This window comes from Passer montanus, unplaced genomic scaffold (assembly GCF_014805655.1).
Source record: "Passer montanus isolate IOZ18808 unplaced genomic scaffold, ASM1480565v1 scaffold37, whole genome shotgun sequence".
In the NCBI taxonomy this organism is placed as follows: domain Eukaryota; kingdom Metazoa; phylum Chordata; class Aves; order Passeriformes; family Passeridae; genus Passer; species Passer montanus.
In genome coordinates this window covers 4,374,307-4,402,006 of record NW_024368485.1, presented here as the reverse complement: position 1 = coordinate 4,402,006, position 27,700 = coordinate 4,374,307, and the positions used below count along the sequence as shown (strand labels likewise).

At 45.5% G+C, this 27,700-nt stretch overlaps 4 protein-coding genes and 1 long non-coding RNA gene across 7 annotated transcripts in view; 2 read left to right on the top strand and 3 right to left on the bottom strand.

Annotated features, from left to right (window-relative positions):
* Nucleotides 1-729: 729 nt before the first annotated feature.
* On the bottom strand, nt 730-5,561 carry CHAC2 (ChaC glutathione specific gamma-glutamylcyclotransferase 2). The gene is made up of 3 exons (XM_039716940.1): nt 5,308-5,561; nt 3,448-3,483; nt 730-2,653 (listed from the first exon to the last, which is right to left on the bottom strand). The coding sequence occupies exons 1-3, from the start codon at nt 5,440-5,442 to the stop codon at nt 2,270-2,272; spliced, it is 555 nt and encodes a 184-aa protein (XP_039572874.1). The 5' UTR covers nt 5,443-5,561; the 3' UTR covers nt 730-2,269.
* Nucleotides 3,494-13,141, top strand: ASB3 (ankyrin repeat and SOCS box containing 3). 2 transcript variants are annotated; one of them, XM_039716935.1, is made up of 10 exons: nt 3,494-4,952; nt 6,286-6,496; nt 6,796-6,957; nt 7,683-7,795; nt 8,151-8,286; nt 8,475-8,652; nt 9,962-10,159; nt 10,887-11,138; nt 11,861-11,994; nt 12,564-13,141. In XM_039716935.1, exons 2-10 carry the CDS (start codon nt 6,292-6,294, stop codon nt 12,803-12,805), a joined length of 1,620 nt encoding a protein of 539 aa, XP_039572869.1. In that variant the 5' UTR covers nt 3,494-4,952; nt 6,286-6,291; the 3' UTR covers nt 12,806-13,141. The 2 variants fall into 2 exon arrangements, with proteins under 2 accessions (XP_039572869.1, XP_039572868.1); XM_039716934.1 differs by having other exon boundaries at nt 3,494-5,097.
* MALL (mal, T cell differentiation protein like) lies at nt 13,095-15,980 on the bottom strand. Its single transcript, XM_039716941.1, has 4 exons — nt 15,524-15,980; nt 14,312-14,479; nt 13,966-14,094; nt 13,095-13,630 (listed from the first exon to the last, which is right to left on the bottom strand). The coding sequence occupies exons 1-4, from the start codon at nt 15,623-15,625 to the stop codon at nt 13,568-13,570; spliced, it is 462 nt and encodes a 153-aa protein (XP_039572875.1). The 5' UTR covers nt 15,626-15,980; the 3' UTR covers nt 13,095-13,567.
* A 1,146-nt stretch (nt 15,981-17,126) lies between these two features.
* The window catches only part of NPHP1 (nephrocystin 1), a 12,682-nt gene continuing 2,108 nt past the window's right edge, over nt 17,127-27,700 (bottom strand). The window contains exons 4-20 of one of the 2 annotated variants that reach the window (XM_039716932.1): nt 27,322-27,458; nt 26,804-26,993; nt 26,517-26,618; nt 25,963-26,054; nt 25,803-25,842; nt 25,429-25,513; nt 24,755-24,849; nt 24,395-24,523; nt 23,565-23,639; nt 23,189-23,299; nt 22,188-22,270; nt 21,253-21,329; nt 20,878-20,977; nt 20,654-20,766; nt 19,325-19,398; nt 19,170-19,214; nt 17,127-17,762 (exon numbers count right to left, since the gene is read on the bottom strand). In XM_039716932.1, the coding sequence (XP_039572866.1) occupies nt 17,484-17,762; nt 19,170-19,214; nt 19,325-19,398; nt 20,654-20,766; nt 20,878-20,977; nt 21,253-21,329; nt 22,188-22,270; nt 23,189-23,299; nt 23,565-23,639; nt 24,395-24,523; nt 24,755-24,849; nt 25,429-25,513; nt 25,803-25,842; nt 25,963-26,054; nt 26,517-26,618; nt 26,804-26,993; nt 27,322-27,458 (1,827 nt within the window). In that variant the 3' untranslated portion in view covers nt 17,127-17,483. Of the gene's footprint in view, nt 17,763-19,169; nt 19,244-19,324; nt 19,399-20,653; nt 20,767-20,877; nt 20,978-21,252; nt 21,330-22,187; nt 22,271-23,188; nt 23,300-23,564; nt 23,640-24,394; nt 24,524-24,754; nt 24,850-25,428; nt 25,514-25,802; nt 25,843-25,962; nt 26,055-26,516; nt 26,619-26,803; nt 26,994-27,321; nt 27,459-27,700 lie in introns of both variants that reach the window. The other variant, XM_039716933.1, reaches the window with a different exon arrangement.
* The window catches only part of LOC120505954, a 10,889-nt gene continuing 968 nt past the window's right edge, over nt 17,780-27,700 (top strand). The window contains exons 1-3 of the long non-coding RNA XR_005628381.1: nt 17,780-18,687; nt 20,192-20,320; nt 21,900-22,091. This is a non-coding gene — a long non-coding RNA (uncharacterized LOC120505954). The remainder of the gene's footprint in view (nt 18,688-20,191; nt 20,321-21,899; nt 22,092-27,700) is intronic.

Below are 27,700 nucleotides of genomic sequence, written 5' to 3'. Positions count from 1 at the left end.
TCAGGGGCTCCTCTGTGTTTCTCTATACACCTGTGTATATGTGTGTGTATCTGTACACCTGAGAACAACCCAAGGGGGCCAGCAGTCAGGTTAACATCAGAGCAGGTTAGGCCAGTCCCATCAGATCCATGGGAAACATGGAGCAGATAAAAAACTGAAGGATGTAAGAGGGAGAAGTTAATTGGCCATGCTACAGAGAATCCCCTTGTTACAGAACCTTGGAGTTATTCTGGTTGGGAAATACCTTGGAGATGATGGAGTCCAGCCCTTAAGTGTGGATTTCCCTCTCCCTCCTCTCGGCATTACCTTCTCTAAATAGTCATGGATGTCCCTGTTGTTTCCCCAGACACTTTCTGAGAGCAGGTTTAGCAGTTCTTTGTGTGCGTGGTTGTGTAGTGAAGCCTACGGATCTAAAATCGTTATTTGCATAAATAGAGATTGAATTTAACCAGTCAGAAAAAAAAAAAAATGAAGCCTAAATGGTCTAAATTTTTTGAGGTAACAGATCTGGGAGGGTTTTGGTAGGGACCAAAGCTGGGGGCAGAGCAGTGGCTTTAATCCCACAGAGCAAGAACAAATTATTTATTTATATTTCCCATGCATAAATTAATTCCTAATGTGCCACAGTTTATAGTAGCCCCTGTGTGTTGTCACTCAGCCCCAACAGCGAGGGGCAATGAACACACACCTTGATGTCCACCCTCACACAGACACACTTTAAACATAACATTTCTGGAAATTTCCAGTCATTGTAATGCGTTTTTATTGCACTGAAGTCGTACACAGGAACGTGTATTATTGCAATGTTTTATGCGTTTAGGAAGCAAATGAACCAACAAAGCCTTGGAGACAAAGATAGAGAGTGTGGAGCTACACAGAATCACAGTACTTAAATAATTAGCATTTTAAAGGGGAAATCACCCTGATGGTTCTGGATCCTTACTGAGCACAAGCATCCCCTGCTCTGTTTTAAGGAACAGGATAAGTCTCTGAGGAAAGAATTTTTAAACCTAAGAAGAATTTTCAAGAAAGCAGAAAGTGCCATTGCACACTTTTACCTTTACAAATATAAACCAGGAAGATGTAAAGAACAGAAAGGGTCAACCTTTTTAGGGGAAAAACACACTTTTTTTGCAATTACTGATGCAGAATCCAGGCTTCCAGGCTGCTACTAAACACACATCCCCTGGATGGGAAAACAGGATGTTATGTGGTGTTTGAAACACAACCTTTTATATTAAGATATAAAAATATACTCGGTTAAAAGTTAATAAAAATAGAGTTTTGAGGAGCAGGACAAGTCCATGTTGGGACGGATTGCATCAGGAAGCCTGCCAGCCTAAACTGGGGGCTTCCCAACCCTCTTGGGATGCCCATGCACACCCCTAAGGTTACTGCAGAGAGGTTTCCTTCCTTAATTACCTTCTGTTGGTGAATCCCTGAAACTAAAATCTGTCCTTTCAGCTGGGATTTTCGAAGAGATGGGGGCCACAGCAGCAGCTGAAATAACAGAGATAAGAGTGTCTCTTCTTGCTGTGTTGTGACTTCAAGTCATGCTCTTAGTTAATTTTAATATTTTGGGGTTCTTGTTTGTATTAGGATTGAAAATTAAAATGAGGCACTGATAGGTCATGGCTTGTTTGAGTCAGAGTGCCCAGAGCTTTGGTTTTCAGGGCTTGACATCAGCAGCCAAGGGAAGGAATTATTTCCTTTACAATAAAATGGTTTATCCTCTGCATTTGAGGATAAATTAACATATAAAGGGTGAGATGACTAATTCAGTGGCATAACTTTATTTCAGAGGAGTTGAATGTTGATATAAATGTTCTACTACACAATTTAGGCCAACCACTTAGAAGTATTCCTGCACTGTGGTCTGGGATCAGAGCAAACTATCACTTAAATCTAGGGAACTTGTCTCTGCATGCTGATTTTGACCTCAAAAATATTCTAAAGATTTATTTAAAACCTGAAATAATAATAAAACATAAAGAGAAGTTTAAGTGGTTGTCTTGAGGTGTAGTCTTTGGGTGAAAAGCTGAGACACCAAATTCAAACTCAGAAGACTTTTGTCGCTCTCCCTTCTCGACTCCTGAAATAATTATTTTGGCAGTTTTAAGTAACCAACTCCTACTCTGAATGCAGCATTAATTACGATACGCAGTACTAATTAGGACAGCACAATACAGAGGAGCATTCCTCACTGCCACACATCAGTGTGGTCAAAACCCCTCCTCTGAATCCAGAACCAGCCTGCTCAGAGGTTCCTTCACAGGCAGTTGAGATTCTGGTGCTTGCTCAAGAGCTCCTTGACCAGCGTCTCTAGGGAGAAGAGGTGCTCGTCCACGTCCTCGGGCACGAGGCTCCTGATGGAGTTGGCCAGCTCGAACAGGTACTCGGTGTTCCTGCCGCTAGGCCCGGCGGCGCCCAGGATCTGGCGCGCGATGTCCTCGAGCGGCGCGGGGCCCAGGTAGTTGGGGTTGTCGCGGGTGCCGATGTAGAGCAGCACGTCGAAGGGCTGCACCGACGCGTCCTTCGGGTAGAAGATCACCGTGGTGGTCCTGTAGCCGCCCTTCTCCCGGAAATCCAGGTAGGCCTTCACTTCTCCTTCCTTCCCAGCTGGGAGTCGGTAGGCAACGCCCCACACGCAGCCCTGGGCGGGGAGGGTTGGTCAAAAGGGTACTCAGAAATCACTGCATTTAGGCAAAGCTTTCAGGAAACTGATTTTCTGCCCTTCTGCTGCTTTTGGCAGTGTTTGTAAGAGTCCAGAGTGAAAGGGCTGCTTTATTCAGGCAATTATCAGTGAATGATCACGCAGATTGATCATCCTCTTTCTGCTAAGGCTCAGGATTTCCTAACAGAGCAATTTCTTGTTTTGCTAATATTTGGAATAGTAAATGGCCTGGAGCTGGCAAAAAGGACACGGAGTTTATCCCTAACCTCATAAAAATGATGTCTGAAAATGACAAATTTAAATAACAATGTATTTGAAGGAATTTTGACCAGGTCCCTTCTGTTTAGTGACAGTTTGGCAGGGACCCGAAGGTCACCTACACCTGTTACACACCTGAACTGGTGTGGTGTGCTGAGACACCTTCACAACCTGGTCAAACCTTGTGAAGCTGGAATTAAAGCAATTACATTTATCATTCACTGTTGATATCAAATCATGTACGTTTGATAGATCTTTCTGTCAAATTCTACATCTCACAACAGGATAGCCAAAGTGACTATTCCAGAATATACCTTAAAATATCCCTGTGGTAATAATAGATCCAAACTACTTCTAGTTTATATTGATTATTTGAATCAGTCAAGAGCCATTGGTGTAACTCTGGGAAACACTGAGAGAACTTTTCCCTAAAGATAAGACAGTTATCTGCTCACAGAAAAGCAAAAATTAATGAGGGGAAATGCAACAGGACATGCTGTGCAACAGTACTGTACCTCAGCATCTTCAACCAGGGTCACAACTCTTCCAGGCTAAAATTTAAAAGACGAAATCATAATTTAGTCAGAGGCTTTTGCCCTAAATCATGAGCAAAACCAAACCAAAATGAGAAAAAACCAAGGAACAGGAATGAAACACTCAGAGAACTAATCCAGCACAATTCCAATAAGGTGCAGATCCAGTGTAAGTATTTTTGGGGAGTAGCTTTGGATGTGCATTAGATAAAATAAACATGTTAAATTCTGGGTGGACAGTGCCTGTGACACAAAAATTAAAGGCACAAATTGGGAGGGTTTGAATTGAAACTGGGAGGTCCTTGCTTTACATGTGCTGTCCAGACTAAATTCCACTGCAATTTAAAACACTGACAATTAATTAACAATACAATAACAGTGATTATTAAGAGTTTCATTAATTTAAAACTGTCCTCAAGGAGCCCTTGGAGCCTCACTGGAGGAAGGGAGGATACCTTCCAAATGGCTTGTTTTCCCCAGTAAGTTAATTCTTGTAGGAAAAACTAAGAAGCCAGTTTGTAAATACTGGAAATAAAATAGCTGAAGTTTGCTGTATAAAACTTTAAAACATAAAACCCTATGTTGAACTGCATCTGCAGTTTAAAATTGCTGCTTTTGGCAGCAAGCTAGTTCTCTCCCAGCATGAGCAATTTATTCCTGATCTGACTGATAAAAGAAGGCAATAAAGCTACATGAACACTAAATGACTCCTATTTCCTGAGGAGAAATTAGTCTGTTCCCATGATACACCAAAGATAACTTTGGTGTTCCTTTTGTAATGTTTTTTCCGTGGTCATTGATAGTTCTCTGACTTGTGCACTTGCAATGGGTCACGAAGATTTTTGGAGGCATTCTGTGGTGGATGGAAATCAACTTTCTTGTCTTTGCTAAGAATGCCTGTAAATGTAGCCTAAATTCATAGAATTTAATTTAAATCTAATATGATTTAATATGAAGGGCAGTACTGAGGAGAACTTTGTGTTCAGGTGGGTTGTGTGATGGAAGAAGGATCTGTTTGCCTAAGGAAGGGCAGGATATTTACTTAATTGCTTGCAGAGTCCTTGTCTTGCCTGGAACTACCCAAAACAAACATTAAGAAACAAATTACTAAATACTTATTGATCAGAGGAATTATTTATTGTTTGTACTACTGGGAATAATCCTCTGAAAATATTTTTAAAATACCGCTAACATCTGATTTGTTGTATATTTGTAAGAACTGGTTTTTCCTCATTGCTGTTCTTTACTGTGTGTCAGTGGTGGCTCAAGCTGTGTTCTTTGAGCTCTGTGCAAATTATTTTATGATGTTAGAGATTCTAATGAGTGTTTTTTACATCTGGATGGAACCTTCCACGAAGCAAGATGCGTTCTTTAAAATAATCCTGACGCTTTTTCTCTCTTAAAGCTGCTCCAGGTTTACAGTGGAGTCACCTGGGTGCAGGTTATACCTTATCCTTAAAAACACATGACACTGGGAATCCTCACTGGTAATTTTAGTTTCTTTTTCTCGCTGTTTTTTTTTTTTTTCTCCTTTTCCAAGCGGTGAAGAATTTTAGAACTTCAAGTACTTCCTAATCCATGAATTTCCACCTGAGAGTAAAACAAGTTAAAACGCAGCCGGGCGTTACTTGGGTCAGTGATTCTGTCTGTTCCTATTCCCTGCGCACAGCCCGACACCCGCCCCTCACCGAGGGTATTTAACGCCCTGAATGACGAATGTGGGCATTTCCGAGCCCTCCCCGAAGCGCTGTGCTGTCCCTGGGTTTCCGTGCGGCGGCTCCGGCCGGGGCAGGGCCCTGAGCCGGGCCCGGCGCGGCCGCGCTCCCCCCGGCCCCGGCTCACCTTGCCCGGCACGCCGCGGTGGTCGGTGCTGCCCTGCCAGAAGCGCCGGCTGTAGCCGCGGACGCGCCCCACCAGCTTCTCCTGGTAGGGGAAATCCACCTTCCAGATGAGGGAGCCGTAGCCGAACACCCACATGGCGGCCCGGCCCGGCGGGGCCTGCGCAGAGCCGCGGGGCGGCCCCGGGCGGAGGCGGCGGCCGCGGCCCCGCTCCGGCCGCGGAGCCCGGGGGGGCCGGCGCTGTCACGGCTCTCGGGGAGGTGTTCATCGGCCCGGAGAGCCTCCCCCAAATGCACAAAGAACCTCCCCCAAGCACCTGCCTCACCCCCCAGTCCTGCAAACAACGACGTCCCCACAAACACTCACCTCGCCCCAAAGCCCCCAGCCACCTCTGCCCTCAGACCCCACAAAGAACCACCCCTTAACCCCATAAACAACTATCTCTCCTCCAGCTCAACCTCCCCTTAAATCTCCAAACACCTCCCAAAACACCTTCCAAACAACCACCTCACCTCAAACCTCAACCATCTCCCCCAAAACCCACAAACCACCTTCCCCAACCCACCCCTCTCCCTAAGCCCCCCAAGCCACCATCTCCCTACAAACCAAACCAAATCCTCATATCTATAAAACAACCCCACCCCATATCTATATTGTACCAACACACCTTAACCCCATAAACAACTATCTCTCCTCCAGCTCAACCTCCCCTTAAATCTCCAAACACCTCCCAAAACACCTTCCAAACAACCACCTCACCTCAAACCTCAACCATCTCCCCCAAAACCCACAAACCACCTTCCCCAACCCACCCCTCTCCCTAAGCCCCCCAAGCCACCATCTCCCTACAAACCAAACCAAATCCTCATATCTATAAAACAACCCCACCCCCCATATCTATATTGTACCAACAGACATCTCTCTCTCTCTCTTTTTTTTTTTTTTTTTTTTTTTTCTTGCTCTACTCCTTTCCTCATGCAGCATTCCATGCCAGGGATGGATTTCACGGAAGCCTATTCCGACCGGTGCTCGGCCGTGGGCCTTGCGGCCAGAGAAGGAAACGTTGAGATACTGAGGGAATTGATCAGTCGGGGATACAGCGTCGATGTCCCGGATAACAGGAGGTGGCTGCCCATCCACGAAGCGGCAGCGCACAATTCCAGTGAGTGCCTGAAGCTGCTCATTGATACAGGTGAGGAAAACCGAATGGGAAATAGTGTGGTTTTGTGCTAAATTTCCCTGTCATAGAAAATACAAGTTATGTAGATTTATCCTATTCTTGTTTGGGGATTTTCTGTGTGGTTTCCCAACTGCGGTAAAGAGAAGTCAACACGTTGCAATTCATGGGTTATCCTTGAGGTGATAACAGCATATTCATGGGTGTTCCATAGGCCACATATCTCAAATAACTCCATTATTTTCTTAAAATGATTGTATTTTGTAATTCACTGCCAAATATCCCTTTTCCCCCCTCGTTATGCTCCTCTGCAGCTCCAGGCGATGACTACATCCACTCGAGGACGTTTGAAGGGATGTGTGCTCTGCACCTCTCGGCCCGTCACGGCTCTCTGGAATGTCTCCGGCTTCTCCTGGAAGCTGGGGCTGATCCCGACAACGTCACCACCGAATCTGCCACCACCCCACTCTTCCTAGGTGACACGAGCTTTCCTCAAGTCCCAGACTTTGAACTCACCAGTTAAAACTCAAGTTTTTTCGAGTTTAAGCTCACCAGAATTTCCTACTTGCCTGCCATGTTGCATCTTTTTGTAGCTCTAAATACCAGGCTTTAGACTCAGAGGTGTGGAAATAACCTTTTGTTTATGGGTAAATCTGCTTCAGACAGTGTTTCAAAACAAAATTATGAAAGCAAACTGGTTTTCTGCATCAAGCACAGAAAAAGATTAGGAGGTTCAGGATTACATCTGTATGAGGCTGTTTAAAGGCCTTTTTGATTTTTATAATTCCTCCCTAATTCTTGTGTAAAAAGACTTATTTTTGGTATTCCTAGTTTGGCAATTAAGGTCCATTATTTTAGCATTTTTCTATTACTTATGTTTTACTTAATTGAATGCTTAAAACTTCTGTTACAGTGAATCCAGAATCTAAATCATCTGATTAAATGCCATGTTACCTTTGATTCCAAGTCTTTTCCAAGTTTGGGGGAATTTTGGCATAATTTCCATTCCCCAGCACTCTTTTGGGGATCTAAATATAAAAGGCAAGTCAGTATATAATGGGCAAGTTTAAAGGAATTATGATTATTGTTTCAGGAAGTTGGCAGTGAGACCTTTTGAGCTTTTAAACCCCAGTACTTAAATTATTTCTTTTTCAAATTCTTCAATAAGACTTTTTTTCTTTTTATTACTTTTGTATGGAAGCTGTTGAAAATAAACATGCAGAGGTTGTCAAGTTCCTGCTCCAACACGGAGCAAATATTGAAGGTTCTCATTCTTGGTCTGGATGGAATTCTTTGCACCAAGCTTCCTTTCAGGTAACCTGCGAGCACATCATGTATTTTTGGTGTAAGTCATGTATTCTGGGGGATAATTATTTATTTAATAATTACTGCATTTTTGTCAGGTAATTTTTCCTAAACCACCGTAGCTTGTACTTAAAAATATGTTGGCTTAATGGTTCTAACACATACAAATGACTTTATCATGTAAATGAGCAAGAGTGATCAATTTGAACTTGCCTAATTTCTTTTACCATTAATTTCTAAGTGCATCTTCAGAATATTGGATGTATTGTGGGCTTTATTGTTTCTATCTGGAGCATGTGGGGAAAAACAGGTTATGTGATTTCCTCGCTTTCCTGCTGGGTGAGAATAAAACCATTGATTTCAGGGTTCCACTGACATAATGCAGATGCTCCTGGAGAAAGGGGCCAGCAAGGACTGTCGTGATGACTTTGGGATCACCCCTCTGTTTGTGGCTGCTCAGTATGGCCAGCTGGAGAGTCTGAGGCTGCTGCTGTCCCACGGTAACCACCATCCTCCATTTCCCTGGCCACACTCCCACTAAATGCAATTGGAGCTCTGCTCCTGCACATTGTCATTTCAAATGTTAGGGGTTTTATTTCCTTATTGCTGGGGAGAAAATGCTGGATTTGAAGCCACCCTGTGAAAGATAATGACTGATGGAGGCGACTTTGGTTTTGTTTTGTGTCAGGTGCAGACGTCAACTGCCAGGCCAAGGACAGGGCCACTCCCCTGCTGATTGCTGCGCAGGAGGGACACCTGGATTGTGTGAAGCTGCTGCTGACTGCAGGGGCAGACCCAAACCTCTACTGCAACGAGGATAACTGGCAGTTACCCATCCATGCAGCAGCTGAGATGGGCCATGCAAAGTAGGTGGTTGCAGAGGCATTCAGACAGAAGGTCCTGGTCACACAAATCTGATCCCCAAAGGAGGAAGTTCAACCCTAAAAGGGAGGAAAATTGAGTGTTCAAACTGGTCTGTAGTTTAGAAGTTCTGATTATTTTTGTGTTTTAAATGTCTCTTAGTAGTTTCTTCCACACTGACAGAGAGTAGATTTAGATGAAATATTAGGGAAAAATGCTTCCCTGTGAGGGTGGGGAGGCCCTGGCACAGGTTGCCAAGAGAAGCTGTGGCTGTGCCATCCCTGGAAGTGTTCCAGGCCAGGTTGCAAGGGGCTTGGAGCAACCTGGGGTAGTGGAAGTGACCCTGCCCATTGGGGCTACAACTGGATCACCTTGAAGGTCCCTTCCAACCCCACCAATTCTATGAATATGTGATTTTTAATTCAGTGTCTAACCTGGGTTTGATCCATAACCTAATGAATTTAGAGGGTTTTCCATGGTGCCGAACCAGATACCAATTCACTCCATGGCCATTTTAGTTTTCCATTTAAAAATGCAAATAACTGTGTTGTACATTATATATGACTTGAGCAGCTGCTAATTAGAGTTCTATATTAAGTAGCAGAAGTAATTATATGTAAATATTGAATTAGCTGGACCAGCCAGAAAAATCAAAGCCACAAAAACAGTTTCTTTAATATTTCCAGAGATGCATTTGTAGCTTTGCCCAATTTCAGATATACAAGTCAGCTCCACAGCAGCGAGCCAAGAGTGGAAGGAAGTTTTGGGAGTAGACCACTGGGGAGAAGGATCTCTCAGGAACTCCATGATTCACACATGAACAGCACTTAAATATATAAATGGTGATACATCACTGGCAACTCTTATGCAGCACCAGTAAGTTCCAGCAGCAAAGGAACTGGTGTTTGTCACTAATGTGATGTGGCCTGGGGTGTGAGCTGTAAACAGAATGATTTTTCTGTTTCACACAACTAAGAATTAGTTTCATTTGCAACTCACATTTACAGTTTGCTTCCAAACTTCCTTGGAGTTGGGATTTAATGTGCAGTGGTGTTAAGTTGCTGTAAAAAGAGTTGCTGGGTAATAGGAAGTAGCTGATCCTGGTTTGGTTTAAAATACTTATTTCCAGCCCAAATCCATCCCAAAGCACAACATTTGCCAGGGGTCTATGTATCGAATTATAAAGCTGCAAATTCAAAAGTGAAAACACACGATTTTCTTCCAAAGCTGCAATGACCCTGTGGAAAAAATGGCTGTAGTTTAAGATTAATCACTGCAATAAGATCAGAAAACAGAGGTTTTAAACACCTGCAGGATACTGGAGCTGCTGATTCCCGTCACTGACCGGATCTGTGACAAGGGTGAGGGCAAAGTGAGCCCCGTGTACTCGGCGCTCTACGGCGGGGACGGGGAGTGCCTGGAGATGCTGCTCAAGCAGGGCTTCAGCCCAGATGCTCAGGAGTGCCTGGACTTCAGCTGCAGGTCCCCCATGTGCATGATTTTCCAAAAGCAGTAAGCAAACCTCTTCTATTTTGGAATTATTCATAACAATGTTTGCTTTAATTAACTACTCTTAGTGTTTCCCACCTTCTTCTCTTAGTCTTCCAATGTTTCTTCCCACCTTCTTCCCTCAACTGCTGTCTATTATCTAATATTTTTCCAGAATTCCAGTGTGTTCCCCCTTTGCAGACACTCCTCATTATTCCCATTTCCTTGGGAATATTAATGTGAAGTCCTGGAATGTAACGCATGTGCTGCACTAAGGAGAACATCTTCAAAAACAGCTTTTGAATCCTCTCAGACTTTAACAAATTATTTCTTTGTACATGGATTGAAATTTATTTATGGCGTATTTATAATTTATTTATGGCTGCCATTTAAATTAACGAGGTTTGTTAGTAGTGAATTTAGTTTGTAGCCTGCTCCTAGAAAGCTGCCTTTAAAAATCCTTGGACACCATTTTTCCCTTTTTGTCCTGGTGTTGCTTTATAAAAAATAATTTAGGAAGGGACGCAGAGCGGGTGACTGCTCTGTGAACGAGGCAGGTAACACATGTCACCACTTCTGTGGAGTAATGTGCCCTCTCAGTCCTTACCCTATTACCTTGTTGCAGTGGGTAATGATAAAAGGATTTTAATAGAAATATTCTGAAATGTTTTATTGCAGACAGATGTAAAAAGTGGTCGGTGCTTTCTGAGGCAAAGCTCATGGGATTCCCTGTTCCTTCTCCTGCTCACAGGTATTATCAGTTCACTGATGTCCTTCTGAAATATGGCATCACCCTGCGTGGGATCAACTTGGCACACTGCCTGTGCCATAAGAAGTTTGCTCTGTTCCGGCGCTTCCTGAGGTCTGGCTGCTCCCTGCCCTCAGAGGAGGAATTAACAGACTTCATCCTCTCCAGCAGCACGGTGCAGAAGGAATACAAGGAATGGCTGCCCTGCCTGCTCCTGGCTGGCTTCAACCCCGTGAATTTCATGCACAAGTTCTGGTAAAGCAGGGAGCCTTGTCTTTATTTACTTAAACATCTCGTGCTGGTGTGCAAAGCTGCTACAGGATGGCCCTTGATAATCTGTTGCCACCATCAGGAACGGGAGGGGTTGTGGAAAGTCTGAAATAAATCATTCACACGTCATGTCTGGAAGTAGTAAAACAATTTTCTTTAGGAAGAAAGCCAGACTGGAAATTGCCTTTCTCTGGGGTAGCAATAAAGCATCACTTCCCAAATTTATATCAAACATCTCTACTTAACCCCCAAATTTAGCTGCAAATTGTGCGTGCAATACTTTAATACAGCCCTGGTAAGAAGAAATTCCAATGGGAGAAATAGGTCAGGAGGGATGGGAAACAAATGGGAAGTGAAGCTGGGCCAAGGCTGGGAGGAGAGGAAACGGATGCAGTTTGAGACTGTTTTGTTTAACACAATGTGGCAAAAATTCCAGTGAGGTTTTTTATTATTATTATTATTATTATTGAAGTTTTTCCATATAGGAACAACAGCTTGGTGATGTTTTATATGTAATTGGGCGCTGCAGGATTAAACTTAGAGTTATGAAATGTTTGTACTTTCTGCAGGCTGTAGTAAGCACACTACAAGTTTGCAACTCAGTGACTGAATGAATCTTGTGTATCACATGTGATGCTTTTTGGTCTTTTATTCTGTAATCTACAAATACTTTTAAAAGGTACTTTAGAGAAGTCTTTGTTACACAGGATTTTCTCCATGAGTGAGGATGTCCTTAATTTTGTCCTGGAGTTCATGAATTGGAGCAGACTTCCTCCAACTGTGGAGCAACACCTTTCCCAATACAAGGAGAAGTTCACTTGGACTTCCAAGAGCCATTTTGGTAAGGAATACAGGCAGGAAAATAATATCTCCATGTATCCAGCTTTCAGGCTGCCGATGGGGAGATTTAGGAGAAGATGACAATATTACTTAGTTATGCTTTGCTTTTCTAATTTGATTTGTATTTTCAATGAAGCATCTGTCCTGTTTTGTAAACATTGGACAGTAATTAAATGCAAACCATAAAAATCAAACACAATCAAAATGTGACCAGCCAAAAAGATTCAATTGGTTGTGCAGGAATTTTTCATAGTTCAGCTTTGAGAAAAGCAGGTCATGTGTTATGTGACTGAGAAACTACACTTAGGTGTCTTTGTTAATGATTCCTTTCAAAGAAAATTCTTCTTTAAAAGGGTCTGTAATAATTTTTAAGTTGTCCAAGTGATAATGTAATTTAGTAATACTTCCTTTAGAATGTTTGAAGTTAATGAGGATGTTTTTGGAGTTTAAAAAAACTGGAGTTATTTGGGGAAATGGAGATTAAATTCTCTCTTTATATTTACTAATAAAAAAGGAAATATTGGTGTGGTAAGAGCTGCTCTGTGTTTGACTTGGGATTCCATTTTCCAGCCTTCCTTCCTTCCCTGTCCCACCTGTGCCGCCTGGAGATCCGGTCCCTGCTGGGCAGCGAGCGCCTGCGCTCGGAGCGCGTGATCCGGGAGCTGCCGCTGCCAGCCTGCCTCCAGGACTACCTGCTCTACCTGGATGTGCTGCGAGCCAACAGTGTCCCAGAGCTGCAGGATTGCCTGGAGCAGGGAGAGGAGGGAGCTCCTTCCAGTCCTTCCCAGGATGGGGAAGAGGGACAGCAGTGACAGCGGTGCTCCGTGAGAGCGGTGTCAGTGCCCGGACTCTGCAGCTGCAGGTCTTGTAATGGGAATCAGGAGACACGGCAGGAGAACTGCTGTAAATGTCTGTTCTCCTCCCGTGTAATCATTCTTTTCACACTGTAGTTTTGTACTACATCTAGAAATTTCCTATGGGCTCTATGATTTGCTTGTTTAAAATCTGTAGCTCCGTAAGTGAACATTTTCTGTTTCTTTTCTAACTCTTGGGAAGTAAAATGAGCTTTTTCAGTGAACACAGCTTACAGAGTAGTCAAAATCTGTCCATTGACACTTTATTCCAACTACAGCATTTACCAAATGAAACCATCTGAAAGTCAAGGAACACAATCTTGTATTGTTACGAACTTGTGTTGGGGAGGAATGGAGCTGAACCGGAGAAAGGCAAATTATATAAGAAAGGAGTTGTTTGCTGAAGGAACAGTGATTTTTTTTCTTGATTTTTTTTCTTTTCTTCCTATGGTTGTCAATATTTGGCAGAATGTTGGTATTGGAGGCTTGGGGCCTGCACCCAGTCCCTCCCCTTGCAAGTCCCTCCCCCAGACAAGGCAGGAAATGTCCACAGGCACACCAACGTGTGCCAGCAAAGTCCCTCCTGTGATGAAGTGCAAAAGGACTTGCTGTTCCTGTGGCCCGGTGACAGGGCTGGGGCAGAGACACCTTGGGAGGACAGCAGGGTCTCCCACACTGGAAAGCCCTTGTCCTGTAAAGGTGAATCTGGTGCTGCCAGGATCACTGGTAGTAGATGCTGAAGGCGTGGAGGATGTACAGGAAGGTCGTGAGGAAGGCGAAGAACTGCACGAGAGGAAGAAGAGGAAGGGTCAGCTGGTGGAGTCAAACCCCATCTCCTCCCAGTGCTCCCAGCATGGGGAAGCCTCCGGCATACAGCTCCCTCCACCCTCAAAGGAGAGGCAAATCCTCAGCTTTTCCCAGCACCCGGCCACGTCAGGCTGTCTGTGAGCTGGTGGACCCTGCGAAGCCAACGCCAGCTGCACGACCCACAGAGCTGAGGAACTCTGCCCAGCTGGCATTGTGCGGCTTGGGGTGGCTCTGCTGTGGCTTTAGCACGTGCTGCTGCCCTTGCAGGGTGCCTGCGTGTCCTGCAGCCCGGCAGGGTGCTCGGCACTCACCGAGGCAGCGCTGTTGAGCTGGTAGTTGAGCGGCGCGTTGGGGCCGGACTCAGAGTTGATGGTGGCGTTGGCCTGCAGCACAGCGGCGCTCATGTACAGAATGGCCGTGGTGCCGTGGTACAAACTGTCCTGCAAAACAAGGCACCTGTGAGTGCCCCAGAGGGGGGGGACAGGTGCCTGGATAGGCCTGGGACTGAACCCTCCCAGGCAGTGGTTTCACAGCAGAGCTCCCCTGGGCTTGCCAGTCGAGGTAAAAGGAAGAAAGTGTTGGTGGGTCACCACCCGTGGTGGTCCTGCGCCCACATTGCTGCTGCCAACATCTGCCCGCCTTCCATCCTCTCCTTACCAGCACTTTCCAGTTCTCGCTGTTCCTGTGGAAGCCGAGGAGGTAGCTTAAGAGGAGCAGCAGGGAGATGAGGCAGGAGGTGAGGGACACGTACATCACCCATCCCTGCAGCAGCGGCAAGGAGACGGAGGTAGCAGCGACGAGGATCCACACCCAGGTCCCGCAGACCTGCCGGGGACAAACAGGCGCCGCTGATGAGTGTGGGATGAGGAAAAGCTCTTTTCCTCCCCAGTTCCCTCCTGGGCCAGCTTGCAGCAGCCAGCGGAACCCCTGCATCTTTCCCAGAGCATCCTGGTGCTCTGGGAAACAAGCAAGCAAGTTGGCACCGGTTTCCCTGAAAACTCATGGGAAATGAGTGTTCACACGAAAGGGAAGGGTTTGCTGCCGCCTTGCATACAAGGAAATGTCTCACCCCGAGGGATTTGGTGGAGAAGCCAGAAAATGTGCTTTTATCTGGGAAAAGTGAGCGGTTGCCTCAACCCAGCCCTGCCCGCTCGTTAATCTCCGGGGCTTGGAATCACAGCACAAGGAATTCTCCTCTCAGCTCCACACACCAGCCTGGAGCGAGTTGCTCGCTCTGGATCCACCCAAAATATTTACTGAGCACAAAAAGCCCACGGGGTTATCAGGATGAGCCCACGCCACCCTGTGCCATCCCAGCTGCAGTGGGTGAAAATCCCTGGAATTGCAGCAGGGAGCTGAGCCTGCTGCCACGGGCACAGGGTGTGTGGGTTGCCAGCCCCGTGCACCATGACAAAGTACATCAGGGACAATCTTGGCCAGTCCCATTGGATGCCCTCTGGACCCAGAAGCAATTGAAAGACTCATGGAATGTCATCACACATTACCAGGCGCCCAATTGCCTTCAACCCCTGGAACGACTTGATACAGAGAGGAAAATTCCCTTGATTTTCAAGCCATTTCTGCAAGGTAACGAGAGCTGCTTCATGATAACAGGAGCTGCTGGTCTGCCCTGGATGAGCCAGCAGCTCTTCAGCCTCTCCCAGCCCCAGGGCAGCCCGAGACCCTCACACAGGCTGTGATGGAGCCGAGTGTACCTTGTCCTCAAGCTGCTCCTAAAAACCCCATCGGGAATACTTCGTGCATTCAGCTCAAAGACAAGATGTCACTTCCCAGCCACGATGCCTTCAGGATGGTTTCAGGGGATTTTAGGAGCGGGTTCCGCGAGGCAGAGGAGCGCGGCATACTCACGATCTCGGGCAGGATGAAGGCGTAGGGGATGGTTTTGAAGACGGCGGGTCCGGAGGGCAGGGCGGGCTGCGTGGAGGCTGCGGGGGGACCCACCGAGGCCATCTCTCCTGCTCCGGCACCGCTCCGCTCGCCTGCCCCGCGCCGCTCCCGTGCGGGATTTAAGGGACACGCCCGCGGGACGTCAGCGCAGGGACCGGCCCGGGCTGGCACCGCGCCGCTGCCCCGGCCCGGCCGGCCCTGGCACCGCCCGAGAGCGGCTGCGGGGCTTTGTGCATCCCCCTGCCCGCCGCTATGGGACAGAGCGCGACCCCGGCCCCACCGAGCGCCACTGCAAGGTCATCGACTGCAGGGGGAAGGAAAAAACTTCCTACACCTTGCCCGAACAGAAAGGTTTCCTGCGAACAGTTCTCTTGGCACGCTTCCAATCCCCAAATATTTTTGCTTCCACTGTTGTTGCCTCCTCCCCTTTCTGTTCAGGTTTCTGCTCCGCCGACCCATCCACACCCTCCAGGCACATCCAGCCTTCAGAAAGAGTGATAAAGTACTGGAATGGTCTGCCCGGGGAGGTGGTGGAGTCACCATCCCTGGATGTGGTTAAAAAAAGACTGGATGTGGCACTGGGTGCCGTGGTTTAGCTGAGGTGTCAGGGAACAGGTTGCACTCAATGATCTTGAAGGTCTCTTCCAACCTTGTGATTCTGTGGAACTAGCAGGTAAATTTTACAGACATTGGCAATGTGCTCCCAGGTGCCCAGAGTTACAGGAATTTCTGCCTCCTGGCAAATGCAGTTTGGATTCGGGCAGCACTTGCTGTCTCATCCAGGGCACTCTGCCTGGCCCCAGAACTCCCAGATAAGGGGTGGGCTGAAAGGCTGGGGGTGACACTTCTGCCCGGTGGCCCAGAGAGGACAGAATGACCCCATTAACCCGGGCAATGGGCTACAGCAGGAGGAAGACACTGTCCCAGTGAGTTATCCAGCTCTGCTAGGCCAGACAGGTGATGCCCCAGGAACTCGGCTTCTATGCCAAGCTCTTGCACAACACAGAGCAAAGATCAAATCCATGTCTCTGAGCGCTTCCTAGGCTGGGGGAAGTGTTCTGTGGTGTTTCTGGAGGCTCCAGTTTACAAATACTCCAGTGGGAGCTGGTTTTTGGCTCCATGCAGTGGAGGTTTTAAAAAATCTAGTTTTAAATCTCGCCAGACAAATCTGAGCCAGGCCTGGGCTTAAATCCAGGTGTGACTCGGTGGCAATGTCCCCATCACCCTGCAGGAAGCATCCAGATGCTCCAGCACTAAAGAGAAAGTGGATTAATCACTTCCCCCTGGGAATGGGCAGCACACAGAGCCTGTGGTCATAAGGCACTCAGGGGTCAGCAGAGGAAATAATCCTGGGGAAACACAGCATTCCCAGGATTCCCACCGGCTGCTGTTTGTGTTGGGTCAGGCACATTCCTGGGAGTAACCCAGCCTTCTCCTGAGTGGGGGAGAGGAACAGCAAACAGTCTAAAAACAGAGCAACCTGCTGGTCACTGGTTGGACAAGAGAGGATTCTTCCCCTAAGCTGGCTGTCCTTGCTCAGCAGCATTCTTAAAGATCAGTGCTCTTTCCCTTCCCTGCTCCCAGGCTGCTGGGGGACTGGGACAAAGAGTCTTTTGTTCACCCTGATAAAAACAACACTGGAAATTAATTGGAAGCTGCAGGAGAGGAGAAAAGGGCTACCTCAACTTTGGCAAAATATGACACCTGACATGGCTACAGCAGGTAGTAACAGGCAACCAGAACCTCATTTAATGCTGCAAAAAAAATTTAAAATACAATTTCCAGTAGATAAATAAAATAATTTTAATCTCTCTCAAAATCTTAATTGTGCTAAAATATCCATTACAATTCAGCTCCTATACAATCTCTTTGGTAAGAATTTAATTTTATTGTTACCACAACCTTAGAGAGCCTGAATTGTTCATTCTCCAGGGTTGTTTTCCCTCACCTCTCCTAAGAAATCATAGGCCAGCTCTGAGATGTCAAAGGCTCTGTGGGTGTTTTCTGATGACAGCAGGTACTCCAGGGCACCATCCTTCTCCTGGCTCCTTTTCAGGAAGTCATGGATCACCTTCCAGCGAGACAATTCCACCTCTTCCTCAGCCCATCTGTAGCTGGGGAGGAAGGTGGAGCAGAGCAGAGGGAGCACAGAGTCGTGGTACACCAGGACAAACGCAGACTTCAGGAATTCTTGATCTCTCTGCAGTAAAGAGTGTTTGAAAATACCTCAGTGCAAACACGTGGTGTTGCCAAGCACTTTTCCAAAGTATGGTACACGGGAAAAAAACCCCAAAAAACTCACTCCCAGTTCCCAGAAAAACAATGGGAAGAGATTTGACCTTCCTCAACACACATCCGTTATCTTGGATAAGCCTCCAGCATATCCACAGACCTGAACTCTGCCAGCCTTCCCACAAACTACAGGCACTGAGAGCCCTTTGCTGTGGGGTATTTATATTTCTTAAAAGCAGTGCCAGATCCTCCCTGCCCTGGAAACCCAAACTCCTCTCATTTCCCTGCTGTCCTAGGCGGAGCGTGGCTCCGATCCCACTCCCTGGAACCAGAGGTGACGCTGCCCCTGGGCACTGCTGTCCCACTCTTGATGCATAGTGTGACCTGTGAGTATCAGTCTGGAAAACCCAGAGACAAAGGATCAGCCTGGTCAATTATCAAACACATGGGAAAGATCCAAGTCCAGAGAGTCCCAGCGGCAGGAGCGCCGTGCCTGGCGGGGAGCGTTTCACAGCTCAGCCTCACGGAACCACGTGAGGGGTGAGCATTCAGCAGGCAGCAATCCTCCCGTGGGAGTGGCACATGCCAGTCAGGTAGAACTGGATGGTTCTGGGATCCTGGGGAGGTGCCAGTTCCGTGAGCAGATCTGCTCTCCTTTTGGATGAATGGCCTTGAAAAAGCTGCTCTGACTCAGCGCGTGTTTGCTCTGCGTAAACGGGGAGCCGTGCTTGTGCATCAATTCAGGAGCAGGCTCAGGGAATGAGACATCCCACTGCTGCTTCCAGCAAATCCAGCTTTGGGAGCCAATGGCTTTCTCATTCAGTTCCTGCAGCTGCTCTCTGTCCAGGGGACAGGATGGAGGACAAGGTCTGGGTGAGCCCAGGGACAACCAGGTGAATTCTCCAGCTGTCTTTGTGCCAAAACATGGATTACAACTTTCTGGGGTAGGGAGATCTCAGAAATTTAGGGGCCCTTGTCCCAGGCAGATTGTGGGAGGACTAAATCTCAGAGTTTGGAGGAGGGAAGATTATTTTGTGGGCATACACAGCCCCTTTTTCTCTCCATGGAAAGCTTTTATCAGCTGACTTTTGGAGGCACATCATGTCAGAGAACCACTCTGGGTACCAACCTATAACAGGATCCCCCCTAACAACACTGAAATAAAAAAGTTACAAGTTAATTTCATTTTCCTCCTGTTCCTGGTTCACTGTTATAAATCTGGGTGAGAAATGTTAAGAACTGCATTTACATATCTCTATTTTCTAACCAGATGTATGGTGAGAGGGAAAGCTATGCAGCAATTGCACTGGCAGGGAGCAGCTAGGTGGAATTAATTACCCTGAATATATGGAAAGAAAAACCTGTAGTTTGTTACCTTCTCAATTCTCTTCAGCGTTCTTTCTTTGTCTGCCCAGGCACTCTAAAATGAAATGTAAAATCAGAGCAAGGCTGGAGAACTTTGTCTTCTTCAGAGAAAAAAAAAAAAAAAAAGTTCCATTTTTGCCTGGAAATCCTGGCAAGGTAACATACCCGAAGTGCATCCATCAGGTCTGGCTGATCCAGGAGTTGAGGGAAAGTTGCTAGAACAGGATTACAGATTAAGTCTGAAACAGAAAACAAACACATTCAAGGCTAAGGAAGAATCAAAGTATTGGCACATCCAGGTATTCAGCACATCCCGTCCTGTCAGATTAGTCCAAAGGGAAAGTGAGCTGTGACAGTTCTCCAGAGCAGGGAAGGTAGGAGAACTCCCTGAAACCTGTTCTGACTGCAGCCAGTTCTCAGTGGCTGAGAGACAGTGAAACCACGAGAGGAGACACAAAACCCCAGTGCTGTTTATTGGGAACTCCAGCAAACACAAGCCCTTCCTGATTTACCTGCCAGAGGTGTTTTCCCTCATTTCTGCACCTGCCTGTTTTATACACAGCTGCAATTGTGCTGCTTAGTTTGGATGTTATGGATAAACATACTTGGGTTCCACCTCAGCCTGGTGTGGCATTTTAGGAGAACCAGGGACCAAGTGCACAGTGAATTTTCCCAGTGGAGCACATATCCCACTGCACAGGTGTCCCAGTGCTTTTTGGGTCACTTCCATGAGAAGTCACTCTGCTCCTGTGATTATTTTAACTAATGAGACTGTGGATAAGATTCCAAGTGACAGAGAGCAGGATTTTGGCTGAAGTGTTTTCTTTATAATGTGATTTCAAACATTGAATGTACACTTGTCCCTTCACCTTGAAGCTGATGGTAAGTTTGGTAAACATGAAGCATTTACTAATGCCCAAACATTTCGGGGAAGAGAGCCAGGACTGATGACTTCTTGAAGGAGAACAGACATTTTCAGTTGTCTATTCCTAAAGTGATGGTGGATTTTGAAATAATAGAAATCTTCTTTAGTTGCACAGCTACCAGAACAACTCCTGGGATAAAGCCTTGCCTTGAAGTCTGAATCCAAAGGGATGCAATTTAACTCCAGGAGAGGTTGTCAGCCTGATCTACTGTCCTAGATTATGCAGATCAAATCAGGTAAGTGTGGCAGTTCTTACCTATAGAAATTCATACATAGTACAGTTAAGAAGTGTAAATTTTCCTTATTTCAAGCTGGTTTTAAAATGGAGAAGGCTATGAACTATCATTAGTTCTGTTGACTAATCAGGGCAAGACACTGAGTTCTAAATCCAGAATTCTCCAACTTCTGTCTCTCCCTACTGCCAGTAAATAATAATTAAGTAAATAATAATAATTAAAAACTAAAAATAAAGAGGATAACTTAGCTTGAGTGCCAAAAACATCTCTTACCAAAGGGAGACCTGGCAAGAGTCATTCCCTGGATGAACCTGATCTTCCTGCAGTGCTCACCTGTGCTTTGCATGCTCACCCTGTCCTTCAGGAGGGCATCTCCAAGGATCTGCCGATAAAACACCAGGAGGTGGATGTAGCACATGCCCCCAACTAATGTTTCAGGGAGAAAACTGTTGGGAAAATAAGGGACATAAGCAGTTGAGGTGTTTACTGCAAACACTGCAGATTTCTCTAGGCTATCTGGAATACTTTTTCATTTTGTGAAAGGCACAAGGACTCACTTCAGGATGTCTTTTGAGTGCACACTCGGGGACTTCACTTTCACCAGAAGCACAGGCTGCTTCCTCAGGCTCATAAACTGCTGAAAAACCCCTGAGCCTGCTGCAGGAATAGACAGCCCAGATTCAAACAGTCAGGTTGAAACAACAGTAATAATTATATTACAAAAATGGGCACTTCAGTGAGTTGGGAACTCTTCCGAGTTTAGTTAGCCTGGTAGCACCCAGCTCCCCACAGCCAAGGCAAAAGCAGATAAATAATGAAATACGCGCAAAAATACAACACACAAACCCAAACCAGGCTGTGGGGACTGTTGTGAAGGAGATGCAGCATTAATCACATTATTATGTTTATATTAGATTGAAAAGAAACCACACCTCTCCTTGATATTGATGGGTCAACCTCAACGCCTCTCTCATAGGGAGTTCCACCACTCAGGACCAGCTCATGCATCCTGCCAATAAAGATAAATTTGAAGCCCATATGATACTGGGAATTCAACTATTTTTGGAATTTAATTGTACTGGGAGGTCAATAATTTTAAAAGCCATTAACAACATTCTTTCTTTTCCACAGCTCAAATGTTTTTCTTGTATGGAATTTAGCAATTGTTTCAATACAATGGTTTTGAGGAATCATCACTTCAACAATTAAAATTTTCCATATTTAAAATTGGTTTCAGAATAATGTAACCCCAGTTCTGCCAAGAGTAAGTCACTGCTGAAACAAGCATGGAATTTAATCTGTAATACCATGCTTACTTATTGAAATAGTAGAACAATACTTAAAAAATGAAACTTAGAAGATACTTAAATTCTAGAACAGTAGAGGTGTCCTGTGGGTATTTTTTTTAGCTGTAATCCAGATAAATCCAGAATACCTATACACGATAAAAATGTCTACCAATATTTGGCAAAAACCACGACTTGAAAGTCTGAGCTACAGTGAATTATTTCTGTCAATAAACAGAAAGTTTTCCTACATTTAATAAAATAAAAATATACACACTTCATTATTCTTTCAGATGACTGGACTCACTAATCATAAATCATAATTCACACTCCAAGAGCAGTGAGAGATTCATTCACAACAACTCCTGCCTGACTCCAGGTCTTGGGAACCAGTCTCCCAATTTTCACCTGGGAAAGGGATAATGCAGCAAAGAAGAGCCAGAATCCCAAAGGACTGGTCTGGATGCCCCCTGCCCCAGCAGTGTGTAAGTATGAAACGTGAGCTTTACCCTCAGTCTCAAACAGATGTACATAAATCTGTGTGTAAATACAGGGAGAGCAGGAAAAGGCAACAAACTCACTTGGAAGGAACAGGAATCCCACTGGAAGTGAAAAGCTTCAGAAAGGCCCAGCCACAGCTCAGCTCTCCTCTTTCACCTGTTGACTAGAAAAAAAGAGAAATGTAAATTATTTCAGCAGCTGACCCAGAATGAGTGACTGAACCACAATTAATAACAGTAACCATATGAAAATTGCTGTAGTTATCCCCTTTTCCTTTTTCACCCTTGTGTGTTCAAAATTCACAATCTGCCTTCTCTGAGGGTCGTTTTTCTGTTTTTACCACCTACTGTCTTACTACCTGTTGTGCTTTCCAGCAGCATATCCCAGATGGACAGGCTCTATCTGTGTAAACTGGAGCTGGAAACCACTGTCCATGCTGCTGAAACAGTTAAAGCTTTAGTTTTCCAGCTGTACAGGACATTAGTCTGAAATAAATCACAGAGATGGAAAACTGCAGGAGTGAAGGGAGAACTAGTCCATTGTGATCCTGTGGCATGGGATCTTTGGCACAAGTTATTTCAGTGCTGGTACAGGGACACTCATGTCCATGAGTCAGAGAGACTTTTACTCTCTAATTAAGGATATTCTCCCATCAGAGAATCCCAGAATGGTTTGGGTTAGAAGGGATTTTAAGGATCATCTCATTCCACCCCCTGCCATGGGGCATCTTCCACTATCCCAGGCTGCTCCAAGCCCCATCCAACCTGGCCTTGGACACTTCCAGGGATCCAGGGGCAGCCACAGCTTCTCTGGGAAACCTGTGCCACGGCCTTCCCACCCTCACAGAGAATTCCTCCCCAATATCCCACCTATCCCTGCTATTGCTGCCTCTGATTGCGGGAAGTCATTCCCCCTTGTCCTATCACTACATGACCTTGTGAAAAGTCTCTCTCCATCTTTCCTGTAGGCTCCTTCCAGGTAATCCCATTCTCTAATGAGGGATATTCTGTAACTGGGAACAGCTGGTTCCCTTTACAAACCTGCCCTTGGAGCAATTGCCACTGCACCTCCCCACACTCACATTGCACTTGTATGTGATGCCAAGCTCAAACAAGATCCCAATGTCTGGAGATAAGGAGCTGGACCTGACAAAACAGTCACCATCAAGCAAGCTGGGTAAGATGCCCATCACCTGATGCAGAGAGAGGGAGGAAAAAAAATTAATGTACCTATAAAAAACAAAAAATCTTAACTTTTAAAGGCCATCAAGCACATCCCTCACTCAACACAAGATCTCAGACCCAATCCTACTGCATATAAAAATGAGGAGAGAACCAATTCCAGTCAAAATTTTGCTCCCCTTATTGTCTTTCCATGGAGCACAGCTGTGCCACCAAGGAACACTTTAGTGACATTGATGGAAAAAGCTGTGAACAGCCAGGGGCTGTGTCACCTACCCTTGGAGAAAAGGTCCAAGTTTGAGGATTTTTAGGCAGCCACGTGGCTCTCACTGTGTGAATGTTACTCAACACCTAAAGTGGGGAAAAAAACTAAGGTAAGTTTTTCTTTCTGAAAGGGAAAGCCCTTTCAGAAAATGCAGGGTTATCCCAGATGGATCCAACACTGCACACAACAAAGACAACTGGAAGAAAACTGCTGGATAATCACAAAAAGCTGCTCTGCACACACACAAAGGAACAGAGGATCAAGGGCACGCGGAGCAATCTGCCCCTGAGCCAGCTGCTCCCAGGCCCATCCCAGGAAACACTCATTGCCAGGAACACAAAGGAGCCACGAGGCACAATGGCAGGTGGGGAACCCGAAATTAGGGACTCAGAGAAATGGAGCTCCCGCCCCAGCCCCTCCCAGGGCCACCCAGCACAGCCCAGAGCCCCAGGGGCGGGGTGTGACTGTCACCCTGAGTCAGGAGCAGCTCCCTGGCTCACCTCACACTGCTCTGGGGCTGCACCCGATTCACCACCAGAGGAAAGCAGAGGGGCAGAAACCAAAGGCAGAAAAAGGGAGGGGTCCAAGTGCCTTGTGGAGTACCAAGGGCGGGAAGCAGGGCTGAGTGTGCTTGCCTGGCCATGCCCAGTGCCCATCAATGCAGCCTGGCCTGTTTCATGGTTCAGTTCTGTTCTTCTGGGTGAGCGGGCTCAAACCAGGCTCATCTGAGCACAAATTCAGCAGCTTGGGAGGCAGGGGGTGTGTGTGTGTGTGTCTGAGTGACACAGAGAAGAAGCAGAACCTGAAGGATCCTTTTTTGGGAAGCAGACAGGCTCCTTACCCGGCTGCCATCGAAGAGGCAGAGCCGGACGTGCCGGCTGAGCACCCGCACGCCGCTTCCAGGGAGAGGGATCATCTTGCAGCTGCACAAAGTGACAATCAGGGACACTCTGGTGGGCCTAGCATGGATCTGAAATACAGCAGAAGGAGGATTAAACCTGCAGGGCCCTCTGCACGTGGTCTCATTTCGTGTTTATGGACCGAGGTTTTTCTCCCAGCCACCACCCCAGTGCAAGGATTTCTACACAGGCTTTTAGCTCTGCCCCAGGGATGTTGTATATATTTGTTCCAGAAATGCTGCAAATTAAGACATCATCACTAGGCAAATAAAGTTTGTGTCCCCCTTAGCAGCAACACTCACAGTATTCCTCTCAGAGTTCCACACCAAGTCTTTGAAAGCCAGCTGGGATGGAGTAAGCTTGGGCTGCAAATAGTAACTTGCTCGAAACTCTTCACCTACAACAAGAATAAATTGAAAAACTCATCACTGTTTCAACTGATCTTTATTGTGCCAAAAAGGACAACACCCAAAATTCATGTCCAGTTGAATGTTTGACTAAACAAAACTATGGAATTATCTGCCATGAGCACTGTCTACTATTTGTGAGCATTCTGAAGTATTTAATCTCAAAAGCACAATAACTTAATTTTAAAAAGAGATTGAACAGCTTTAAACAGAAATACTAACAAAACATGAGATATCTTAATATATTTGGTGAAGAGACTAGAAAAGACCTTTGAGAAAAAGAGAAGATTAAAATAAAATTTAAAAATCATAATTTCCTGCAAAGTCTACAGGAACAAACTTCCAAAGAGGAAACTCTTTAAAATCATGAGGAAATTCATCAGGATTTCACATTGATAAATTAAAATTTAAGGGAAAAAAAGTATTTTATACATTATTTGATGGGTCAAATATAGCCAGTTAGCCAATTAATTAAAATTAAGCAGTATAGATTTGGATCCAACAGGCTGGTGACCAGGGTGAGAAAGCCACCACAGAGACCTGAGAATCCTGCCAGGTGAAATCCCTACCTTCCTCCAAGAGCTGGAAAAGCATGGACGGGCGGAATCCTGCAGGAACTGCCCCTGAGGTGGTCAGCACCTCCACAGTGTCATTCTAGTGAAAAAAAAAAAAGGAAAAGGATGTTACTGTTCCTGCTATTTAACAGCAAATTTCATCCTAATTTACAGCTCTGTTTAGAACCAGAAACTTGAGATATCAGTTACCTCTTCTGAAGCATTTCTGTGGCATTTCTTGCTACCAAAAACTCCCAAAACACAGATGTTAATTAAGAAAAATAGTCTTTGATATGAGACCCAGTGTGTGTCAAAAGGCACAGCTTGTCTCCAAAGTAATGGAGATTATGGCAGAAATAATGAAGCTGCACTGTAAGAGGGGCACCTACCTCTGCAATGGCTCGGACAGCATTCCAGTGGGAATCTGTTCTGGAAGAAAATACAGGGATTTATAGCAAATCCTCACGTGAACAAGAATTTAGCCACTAAATATTGCTCTGTTTCCAAACAGCAGCAGCTTCACAATCATATCTCAGACATTCCATTTACCTTTTTTTAATTTCAGTTCCATCTGCTGTTTCATCCACCACTTCTAAGTGTTCTTCTGACTCCTCCTGGCTTTCTTCCTCTTCCTTAGGAACCTGGAATTCACATTTAAAATGGCAAAAGGCTTGATTTTTTCCCAGTTCTGTTCTTAAAAATGCCCTCTCCAACCACAGCCCATATTAATATAAGTTTAGAATAAATTAAATAAGTTTAGAAAAGGAGATTTTCTGTCTGTGATGCAGAAAATTGTTTACATAGACTCCCTAAATTATTAAAAGCCCAAATCAATCCATAGCAGCTTGGAGTCTTCAGAGTTGAATGACAAAGATTCTGACTTTGATATTCAAGAAACTTGTCTGCCACAACTTCACAAGGCACAGAAATGCTGCTTTTGATGGATATCTCCAGCCCCACGGACAAAAACACGGAGTTATTTCCAAATAACTGGCTTTATTTCCAAAAAACACATGGCATTGTGACCAGATCATTAATTATAGATCATTAATCTATACAAAAGAGCAGAGGTGAGATTGGGACAGAGGTTGGAGCACACCCACCGCAAGGTAAGTCCTGGGAACGAGGCCTCTGTCCCCCTTGGAATTTTCAGCTACCCACCAGCCATCCTCCTTCTTGTCATGTATGAGCAGGATTTCACCTTTCTTTGGCATTGGAGGAAGAGACAGAGACAAAAAACCAAGCAAATATTTAAATGATAAAAGGACCTAACTCCAATTTCTCCTCAAATCCCACTGCTGGCTGAATCCCAAAAGCACAGGATTTCATTATAGTTACTGCTTAACTCAGAGTGATCTGCAGTAAAAACCCTTTACTGAGAGATATTTACCACAAATGTGAGATCCCCTTCCTGCTGGGCATCAAAGTTCCCAACAGTAACACATTCTCTAACATTTGGATCATCCAACAACTTCTCCTCATCTTCTTCAGTGTCTTCCTCCTCACTTTCTTCATCTTCACTCTCCTCCTCTTCTTCATTTCCCTCTTCTGCATGAGGGCTTTTCTGGTGTCCCTCACCCCTACCCAAAACAAATCAAACTATTTTTTAGTATCATTCCCACCAAACTTTCTGAAATGCCTCTGCAAGGACATTATTCAGATATAGCATTTTCATGCCTCTGTTTTGCTCTCTGTCCTGAAGAAACTCCTCCAAACCTTATATTCCAGCCATTATCCAGCACCCTGAGAAAATCCCAGCAAGTCATAAATGACTTCTCTCCTGAGCACTTCTATTTTTATCCTTCTGTTATTTTTCAGCTAATTAAGAGGGCGAGATAATGGTTTTTCAAGGCCCATTCCAGCCATCCTTTAAAAAAACAGTTGCATTTGCATGTTTAAGCTACTCACCCTGGGTAATTCTTTGTCACATTATCCTGATCCAAGACAAGAAGGAGTTTCTGCAGCTGCTGGGAGAGTCTTAGCAACAGCTTTTCTTCTTCTTCCTTCCTCTGGCTGTAATTCCCCACCGGCGCAGGCTCATCAGCCTGACAGAGTACCCAACAAAAAATCAAAGTTCCCCAATAAATTGCTCAAAGAATCAAAGTCCCTCTATAAATTAACTTTTCCAGACATGCCTTACAAGTTTTCCCCTTCCTGGGCTGCTGTCACTCCCTCTTTAGTGACAATTTTCTCACCCTTTCACTCTACCAAGGTGAAATTCTCTGTTAAGTTTTCACCTGGGACTTGGGCAAAATAAAGCATCAGTTTTAAATGATATAAAAGTATA

Excerpts from the sequence above, each read along its gene's own strand:
- CHAC2 (XM_039716940.1), bottom strand. The coding sequence starts at position 5,442 with ATGTGGGTGTTCGGCTACGGCTCCCTCATCTGGAAGGTGGATTTCCCC. Across the intron at positions 3,484-5,307 it reads ACCGCGGCGTGCCGGGCAAG|CCTGGAAGAGTTGTGACCCT; the intron begins GTGAGCCGGGGC and ends TTTAAATTTTAG. Across the intron at positions 2,654-3,447 it reads CCCTGGTTGAAGATGCTGAG|GGCTGCGTGTGGGGCGTTGC; the intron begins GTACAGTACTGT and ends CTCCCCGCCCAG.
- MALL (XM_039716941.1), bottom strand. The coding sequence starts at position 15,625 with ATGGCCTCGGTGGGTCCCCCCGCAGCCTCCACGCAGCCCGCCCTGCCC. Across the intron at positions 14,480-15,523 it reads CCTTCATCCTGCCCGAGATC|GTCTGCGGGACCTGGGTGTG; the intron begins GTGAGTATGCCG and ends TGTCCCCGGCAG. Across the intron at positions 14,095-14,311 it reads GCGAGAACTGGAAAGTGCTG|GACAGTTTGTACCACGGCAC; the intron begins GTAAGGAGAGGA and ends CTTGTTTTGCAG.
- ASB3 (XM_039716934.1), top strand. The coding sequence starts at position 5,044 with ATGAATTTCCACCTGAGAGTAAAACAAGTTAAAACGCAGCCGGGCGTT. Across the intron at positions 10,160-10,886 it reads TGCATGATTTTCCAAAAGCA|GTATTATCAGTTCACTGATG; the intron begins GTAAGCAAACCT and ends TCCTGCTCACAG. Across the intron at positions 11,139-11,860 it reads AATTTCATGCACAAGTTCTG|GATTTTCTCCATGAGTGAGG; the intron begins GTAAAGCAGGGA and ends TTTGTTACACAG.